Source organism: Nilaparvata lugens, chromosome 1 (genome assembly GCF_014356525.2).
Source record: "Nilaparvata lugens isolate BPH chromosome 1, ASM1435652v1, whole genome shotgun sequence".
Taxonomy (NCBI): domain Eukaryota; kingdom Metazoa; phylum Arthropoda; class Insecta; order Hemiptera; family Delphacidae; genus Nilaparvata; species Nilaparvata lugens.
In genome coordinates, this window is record NC_052504.1 from 102,279,744 (window position 1) to 102,288,386 (window position 8,643).

An 8,643-nucleotide genomic window follows, 5' to 3' on the forward strand; every position below is an offset into this window, starting at 1 on the left:
GCGTCAGCCCCAGGCTGAGCAGCACGTCGCAAAACAGCGGATCGTCGGACGCGGGCAGCGTCTGCGCCACCACCAGCAGGCGCGCCTCGGGCGGCAGACTGACCGCCACTTCGCCCTGCAACACGCTCGGGCGGCGCAATGTCCACTGCGTAATACCCAGTTGTTGTAACAGCCAGTCGCGTTTTGATGCCATGCCGATTCCTACCCGTTGTGGTGCGCCATGCCTGCCATGCGCCGCGCTATGCTAACAAACCCGCGCAGCCCGCGCCAACAAACCCGTCGAACATATCGCCACAAAGCTCTATAATCCCCGGTCTCATTTCCAGGAGCCAATATCTGATGTCTGCATTAACCCCCGCCAGTGAAGTCATGCTGCGCCACAGTGATGAATTTATCGAACGCCGCGTGCTGTTTGCCGGCGATCTGCAGGACTCCTGCCGGCCCAATTCGAGCCGCGGACGTGCGCGTCCACACTCAGCAATACCATCACTGGCAGTTACTGAACCGGACGATGGCGATAACGTGCAGTTCGGTTTGACCATCGATCCCGCTTTCGTCGCCAACTGCGATACGCTGGTTTACTACTGGCCGAAGAGCAAGCAGAAGCGCAATTCCAGCTGTGCAACATCCTGGCGCTGCTGCCGGTGGGCGTAGACGTGTTCGTGGTCGGTGAAAACCGCAGCGGCGTGCGCAGCGCCGAGCCAACGCTGGAAGGCCACGTTGCGCTGGTGAAAATCGACAGCGCGCGCCGCTGCGGCCTGTATCACGGCCGTCTGGACGCACAGACCGAATTCGACCTGAACGACTGGTGGGACAGCTATCAGCTGCACGATCTGGAAGTGAAAACGCTGCCGGGCGTGTTCAGCCGCGACGGCCTGGACGTCGGCAGCTCGCTGCTGCTGTCGACGCTGGAAAAACACATGAAAGGCAAGGTGCTGGACATCGGCTGCGGCGCCGGCGTGATGGCCTCGGTGATGGCCAAGCTGTCGCCGAAGGTGAAACTGACCCTCAGCGACGTCAACGCCGCCGCGGTGGAATCCAGCCGCGCGACGCTGGCCGCCAACGGCATCGAAGGCGAAGTGATCGTCAGCAACGTTTACTCCGACATCACCGGCCGTTTCGACATGATCATCTCCAACCCGCCGTTCCACGACGGGCTGCAGACCAGCCTGACCGCCGCTGAAACCCTGATCCGCGGCGCGGTGAAACACCTGCCGATCGGCGCCAGCTGCGCATCGTCGCCAACGCCTTCCTGCCATACCCGGACATTCTGGACGCCACCTTCGGCAGCCACGAGTGCTGGCGCAGAACGGCCGCTTCAAGGTGTATCAGGCCCCGTCGGCCGCCCACCGCGCGCGCCGAAGAAGAAATAATTCGCCGTTGGCGGAAAACGACAGAGCGCGGCCTGAGGCCGCGCTTTTTTTTAGCCGTTGATATAGGCCATCGACTCGGCGCCGTAGCGATCGCCGGCCGCTGCACTCAGCGAAACACCGCTTCGATCGCCGCCAGTTCGGCCGCGCTCAGCGTTATCTCCGCCGCCGCGACGTTCTCTTCCAGATAGCGACGGCGTTTGGTGCCGGGGATCGGCACGATGTGCTCGCCCTGCGCCAACACCCAGGCCAGCGCCAGCTGTGAAGGCTTGACGTCCTTCTGCGCCGCCAGCTCACCCACCTTCTCCACCAGCGCCAGGTTGCGGGCGAAGTTTTCGCCCTGGAAGCGCGGATTGCCGCGGCGGAAATCGTCCTCGGCCAGATCCTCCGGCCGCCGGATAGCGCGGTAAGGAAACCGCGCCCTAACGGGCTGTAAGGCACAAAGCCGATCCCCAGTCGCTCACAGGCGGCCAGCACGCCCTGTTCAGCATCGCGCGTCCACAGCGAATACTCGGTCTGCAACGCCGTGATCGGATGCACCTTGTGCGCCCGCTCCAGCGTGGCGACCGACGCCTCGCTCAGGCCGATATGGCGGATCTTGCCTTCGCGGATCAGAATCCGCCATCGTGCCCACGACGTCTTCGATCGGCACCTGCGGATCGACCCGATGCTGATAATAAAGATCGATCTCCTCTACGCCCAAGCGCCGCAGGCTGCCTTCCACCGAGCGCCGGATATACTCGGGCCGGCTGCTGACGCCGCGCGCCGAAGGATCCGCCGGATCGCGCAGGATGCCGAACTTGGTAGCCAGGAACACCTGTTGCCGTTTGCCCTTGATCGCTTCCCCCCCACTCTTCGTTGGTGTGCGGACCATACATGTCGGCGGTGTCGAGCAGCGTGACGCCCAGCTCCAGCGCCCGGTGCAGCGTGGCGATGGCCTCCTGCCGATCGGCGCCGGTAGAGTAAAGTCGCTCATGCCCATGCATCCCAGCCCCAGGGCGGAGACGACGGGACCGTGGGAACCCAGTTTACGTTGTTGCATTGTGCAGCCCTCATGCGATGACGGATAACGCAGCAAAGTCTGGTTGTTTACGCTACAAAGATAAATAATGCAGATCGCACATCACTGTTCAAAAATCACCAACAATCCGGAGTGGACATGGATCAGGTTCAAGCCATGCGCATTTTTACCCGCATCGTCGAACTGGGCAGCTTCAGCCGGGCGGCCGAGCGCCTGCAGCTGCCGCGCGCCACGTCAGCAAGCGCTGAAACGGCTGGAGCAGCGGCTGGGCGTGCGCCTGCTGATCCGCACCACCCGCCAGGTACAGGTGACCAGCGAAGGCAGCCTTTACTATCAACGCTGCGTACAGCTGCTGGGGGCGCTTGAGGAAGCGGACACGCTGTTCAGCCACCTAAGCTGCAGCCATCCGGCAAGGTGCGTATCGACATGCCCCATTCGCTCGCGCCAGATCGTCATTCCGGCGCTGGGCGACTTTTACCGGCGCTATCCCGACATCACGCTGGCGCTGGGTGCCAACGACACCCACGTCGATCTGTTGCGCGAAGGCGTAGACTGCGTGCTGCGCGCCTGGGAAACCGAAGACGACAGCCTGGTGGCGCGGCGCATCGCCCAGCTGCCGCAGATCACCTGCGCTTCCCCCTTACCTGCAGGCCAGCGGCACGCCGCTCGACATCGATAGCCTGGCGCCGCACCGCGCGGTAGGGTATTTTTCCCTGGCCAGCAACCGCGATTATCCGCTGGAATTCTGCCGTGGCGGCAAGGTGGAACTGCGCGAACTCCCTGCCCGCTGAGCGTCAGCGGCGCCGACGCTTACATCGCCGGCGCGCGTGCCGGCATGGGGTTGATTCAGGCGGCGCGCTATTCACTTGCTCCCTGGCTGGAACGGGGCGAACTGGTGGAAGTGTTGGCGGACACGCCGCCTCCGCCGATGCCGATTTACATCATGTATCCGCCCGGCCGTTTCCTGGCGCCACGGGTCAGGTGTTGATTGATTGGCTGATTTGGCTGTTTGACCAGCAGAAAGCGGCGATATGGCTGTTTTTCCAGCAAACGCCCGCAAAGCGGGGAAATAACTGTTGACGTGCCCGCCAAAATCTCTAGAATTCGCCTCCGTGGTAACGTTACTCCGGTAATGTTTCTGGTACTGATGATCTCTCCGGTAGTTCCTTCGAAAAAATCCCAACGCATTGATGATAAACACGCCTAAGCGTGGTTTTGGCGTTTACGCGAAGCTGAAGTTGAGGCTGATTGCCGCCAGGCCGCCCGCCAGCGCCATGCAGGAAGGCAGCAGCAGATAGTGACGCAGCCGGTCTGTTGAACAGCATCACCAGCGTCGCCAGCATCGCTATCACAATCAGGGTGCGCAGCTGCATCATATTCAGATCGATCAAGGCCAGCAGCGGCATCAGCGCGCACGGCAGCAAAACGCCCCCGCGCTGGCCAGGCGATCGCCGAGGCACCAGCTGACGCCCCACAGTCCACACGCGGCAATCATGGCGGTGAGCATGATAACCCCCCTTTAAGTGATAATGATAACCAATATCATATAACACTTTTTTGGCCGCCGCATCATTTTCACTGCGGTGACCAAACCCAGATGACACCAGCATGAAAAATGATAATTTGACATAAGAAAATTCCTATCCTGTTTGCATGATAATAATCACAATCATCAACATGCAACTTCCGTGATATTTCGCGCCGAGGGAATGCTTCTCAACCTTAATTATTCGACAGAACGACTTTGCAAAGAGTGACCTCCGTATGAACGCCCGTTCTTATCAGGAATTACTGAACAGCAAGCAGCGCCTGGCATTATTTCTTTTTCTGGTTGATGCCGCCTCTTCCGTATTTACGTTATTGTTCCCTTTTAGGGATACGCCCTCATTTACCCTACCTTTATTATGTATACCGCTATTTTGTCTGGCGGCGGCGCTATTCTCCCTGCAAACGCCGCGGAAATACCTGTGTAAACTCACCTGTTCGCCAGCGTACTCGGCCTGCTGTGGGCCGCCCATATTTACGTTAAAAGTCAATATTGCCTACCGAATAACCAAGATTTTTTATTAATTAGTTTGTTCAGCATCTTTTTTATCAGCGCTATTTCTCTGACGGATAACTTTACCGCCTTTTGTTTACACGCCGTGCCTTCCGCATGGTGATCCTGGCTTTAGACGGTATGCATAATACCCTGCGGATATATTCACCACGCTATTACCTATTATCGCTTTCTCCATCCACCACCTGATGTTGAAAACGCAGTGAAATCTTTACCCCACGCGCTGGTGGCCAACCTGTATAACGAACGGGACAATTCAATATTTAAGCATGCTCGATCCCCTGACCGGTCTTTATAACCGCCGCGGGCTGGAGATAAGATCAACATGCTGCTGGAACCGCAAACCGGCCGCCACTACGTGCTGCTGCTGGATATCGACCACTTCAAGGTCTACAACGACAGCTACGGCCACGCGATGGGCGACCGGGCGCTGGTGCAGGTGGCGATCGCCATCCGCGATGCGGTACGTTCACGCGACATCGTGGTGCGCTACGGCGGGGAAGAGTTTTGGTGCTGCTAACCACGTGCACGAAGGCTACGCGGCGCAGCTGGCCGAACGGTTGGCGCCAACGGGTGGCGGAACTGACATCCCACACGCGCCAGCCCGCAGCACAGCGGCACGCTGACGCTCAGCGCCGGCATCTCCGCGCTGGAAAAGCTGGACGTCGAATCGGCGATCGGCGCGGCCGACGCCGCGCTCTATCTGGCGAAGCACAGCGGCCGCAACAATATCCAGCTGGCGCAAAACGTCCAGCCCGCCCTGCTGCAGCCGCAGGAGTAACAGGTTCGCTAATCGACTTCCCAATCGCCTTGCCCTCCAGCCGCGCGTTCGATCGCCGCCAGGAACAGCTTCCCTTGGGGGAGAGATGACGTCGGCTGGGGTAGACGGCGCAGATCGGCGGCCCCGGGCGACAATAGCGCTCCAGCACCGGCACCAGCGTGCCGGCCGCAATCTGCTCGCCGACCAGAAACCCCCCCATGGCACAGGCCGGCTCCGGCGACGGCCGCATCCCGCAAGGCCTCGACGTTGTTGAAACGCATCCGGCGCGCACCGGCTGTTCGTGCAGTTGGCCGTTGACCAAATAGCGCCAGGGGCCGGCAGCCCCTGATGGCTGAAGACCAGCGTCTCGTGATCGCCCAACGCCTCCGGTTTTGCAGGCGTACCGTGCCGCGCCAGATAATCCGGCGCCGCGCGGTGATCAGGCGATGCGGCGCGAGCACCCGCCGCACCACCGGCTGTCGTCGCTGCGCCGACGCGGACAGCCACGTCGATGCCGTCGCGCGCACAGATCGCTGTACTCATCGGAGAAGCTGACGTCGGCGTCCACCTCCGGCCACTGCGCCAAAAACTCCCTCAGAATCGGCAGGATATGCAATCGCCCCAACGAACCGGCAAATCCAGCCGCAGCCGCCCGCGCGGCGTTTGCCGCCGCGTATTCAGCGCCGTTTCCGCCTCTTCGGCCTGCGACAGGATGCGCTGCGCATACTCGTAAAACACCGCGCCGTCTTCGGTCAGGCTGACGCTGCGCGTGGTGCGCTGCAGCAGCCGGGTGGCCAATCGCTCCTCCAATCGTTCACACATTTGCCCGCCGCCGATCGGGAAATGCCCAGCCTCTCGGCCGCCAGCGTGAAACTGCAGGCGTCGGCGACGCGAATGAACACCAGCAGTCGGTCAGTTATCCAACGGCATAGACGGTAAATTAGCCACGATATGTCCCAATGTTGCGCATTAAGGCCAGTTTATCAGCCATTTTGGCGCGGATACACTGAGGCTCTTCATCTGTTGGGGATCATTATGAGTGCCTTACACGCCGGCGGCGGCGCAAAACCCTGGCTGGCGACTTTCGCTATCGCCCTGTCCACCTTTACCGTCGTCACGGCAGAAATGCTGCCCGTCGGGCTGCTGACTCCGATCGTCAGTACCCTGAACGCGACGATCGGCCGCGCCGGGCTGCTGATTTCCCTGCCCGCCCTGTTTGCCGCGCTGTTCGCCCCGCTGGTGGTGCTGGGCGCCGGCGCACGGATCGCCGCAGCTGCTGATCGCCTTTCTGCTGCTGCTGATCGCCGCCAACCTGCTGGCCGCCGCCGCCACCTCCATGGCGCTGCTGTTCGCTGCGCGCATCCTGCGGGCTTTGCATCGGCGCATCTGGGCCATCGCGGGTGGGTTGGCGGAACGTCTGGTGCCGCCGGCCTCCGTCGGATTGGCGCTGTCCGTCATCTTCGGCGGCGTAGCGGCGGCCTCGGTGTTCGGCGTGCCGCTCGGGGTATTCCTCGGCGAAGCACTGGGCTGGCGCATGGCGTTTCTGCCGTCGCCGTCCTGGCGGCGCTGACCCTGCTCCTGCTGCTGTGCGTGCTGCCGCCGCTGCCGGTCACGCAGGCGATAAGCTGGCGGTCGTTCACCGTGCAGCGCGCGAATCGTCGGCTGATGACCGGGCTGCTGCTGACGTTTCTGCTGGTCCGCCGGCCACTTTATGGCTTACACCTTGTCCGCCCGCTGCTGCAGACGGTCGCCGGCATCGAGGGCCGCTGGGGGGTCCGCTACTGTTCGCCTACGGCGTCGCCGTATCGTCGGGAATTTCATCGCCGCCAGGCCGCCGCCAAACGGCTGCGCCGCACCCTGGCGCTGATCGCCCTCGGGCTGGCGCTCGCCGTCCTGCTGCTGCCGCTGCTGGGCCACGCACCGCTGAGCGGTGGCGCCTTCTCCTGCTGTGGGGCATCGCCTACGGCGGCGTTTCCGTTTCGCTGATGGCGTGGATGCTCAAGGCGGCCCCGGCCGGGTCGAGTTTGCCTCTCGCTGATATCGCGCTGTTTATCTGGCGATTTCCTGCGTTTCACTGGCGGGCGGGCTGGTGTGTTGACGCCGGAGGTTTGACGATAAACGGCGTGCTGTCCGGCATGGTGCTGCTGCTGGCGTTGGCGATCCTGATGCGAACGCGCCCGCAGGCGCTGACAACGGCGGCGAAGGCCGATTCGCCGCCGGGTTGAATCAGGCGCGGCGCTGCCGCAGGCCGTAAACCAGCACCACTGCGAAGCACAGCAGCGGCAGCAGATAAGAGAGCGCGGTGCTGTAACGATCGGCCAGCGCCCCCATAAAGTACGGCATGATGGCGCCGCCGACGATCGCCATGATCATAAAGGAGCTGGCGCGCTTGGTGTGTTTACCCAGGTTTTTCACCCCCAGGGCGAAAATGGTCGGGAACATGATCGACATAAAGAAGAACACCGCGATCAGCGCCACCACCGACACGCCGTCGATGCTCAGCATCACACGCCGCACAGCGCGATGTGATCCGCATAGGCCGCCAACAGCGTCGCCGGTTTCACTCCGCCCCATCAACCAGGTGCTGAAGAAGCGCCCGACCATAAAGCAGATCATGGCGATCGACAGCAGGTAAGAGGCGCTCTGGTTAGACACCTCGCGCCAGTGTTCGTGGCATAGTTGATGAAAAACGCCCCTACGCCCACCTGCGCCGCCACGTAAAAGAACTGCGTGATAACCCCGCCGACGAATGCGGAGCTGCCACAATCCCTGCGCTATCACGCCGTGCACCGGTTTTTCCTCTTCGCGGATCGCCGGCAGCCGGGTGCGGCTGAACAACAGCGCGATCAGCAGCACCAGCACGGCGATCGCCACATAGGTCATCTTCACCGCGCTCTGATCGCCGCCGCCGGCGGACTGGCTGGCGGAGAAGAACAGCGTGCCGCCGATCAACGGGCCGATAAACTGCCCGAGCCGTTGAACGACTGGGCCAGTTGAGCCGCCGTTCGGCGCCCTGCGCGTCGCCCAGCACCGTGGCGTACGGGTTGGCGGCCGTTCCAGGCAGCCCAAACCGCTGGCGATAACGAACAGCGCAAACAGGAACAGCCGAAGCTGTTGGCCGACGCCGCCGGCACGAACAGCAGCGCCCCCAGCGCATACAGGCAAAGCCCGACCAGAATGCCCGCCTTATAGCCCTTGCGGTCCATAAAGTATCCGGCGGGCAGCGCCACCAGGAAATAGGCGCCGACAAATAAGCCGCCTGCAACAGCCCCGACTGGCCTTGGTAACGTGCAACGTCTCCTGAAAAGTTTGTTTAATACGTCCAGCAGGCCATAGGACAGCCCCCACATGGAAGAACAGGCTGGTGACCAGGATAAAGGCCCAGCGCAGATTGGCGGTCACGGCGACGCCCGGCTGCGCGGAGGCCGCACTT

General features: G+C 62.0%; 5 protein-coding genes across 5 annotated transcripts; 2 read left to right on the top strand and 3 right to left on the bottom strand.

Annotated features, from left to right (window-relative positions):
- The first annotated feature begins 339 nt into the window (after positions 1-339).
- Positions 340-1,373, top strand: LOC120349593 (ribosomal RNA small subunit methyltransferase C-like). Its single transcript, XM_039420006.1, has 2 exons — positions 340-460; positions 529-1,373. Exons 1-2 carry the CDS (start codon positions 340-342, stop codon positions 1,371-1,373), a joined length of 966 nt encoding a protein of 321 aa, XP_039275940.1.
- Positions 1,374-1,479: 106 nt separating this feature from the next.
- On the bottom strand, positions 1,480-2,412 carry LOC120349595 (probable aldo-keto reductase 2). The gene is made up of 2 exons (XM_039420012.1): positions 1,882-2,412; positions 1,480-1,800 (listed from the first exon to the last, which is right to left on the bottom strand). The coding sequence occupies exons 1-2, from the start codon at positions 2,410-2,412 to the stop codon at positions 1,480-1,482; spliced, it is 852 nt and encodes a 283-aa protein (XP_039275946.1).
- Positions 2,413-2,479: 67 nt separating this feature from the next.
- LOC120349598 (uncharacterized HTH-type transcriptional regulator YhjC-like) lies at positions 2,480-3,070 on the top strand. Its single transcript, XM_039420020.1, has one exon. It carries the CDS (start codon positions 2,480-2,482, stop codon positions 3,068-3,070), a length of 591 nt encoding a protein of 196 aa, XP_039275954.1.
- A 4,366-nt stretch (positions 3,071-7,436) lies between these two features.
- LOC120349600 (L-fucose-proton symporter-like) lies at positions 7,437-8,093 on the bottom strand. The gene has a single exon (XM_039420029.1). It carries the CDS (start codon positions 8,091-8,093, stop codon positions 7,437-7,439), a length of 657 nt encoding a protein of 218 aa, XP_039275963.1.
- A 65-nt stretch (positions 8,094-8,158) lies between these two features.
- LOC120349605 (L-fucose-proton symporter-like) lies at positions 8,159-8,560 on the bottom strand. The gene has a single exon (XM_039420036.1). The coding sequence runs from the start codon at positions 8,558-8,560 to the stop codon at positions 8,159-8,161; it is 402 nt and encodes a 133-aa protein (XP_039275970.1).
- Between the last annotated feature and the right edge of the window lie 83 nt (positions 8,561-8,643).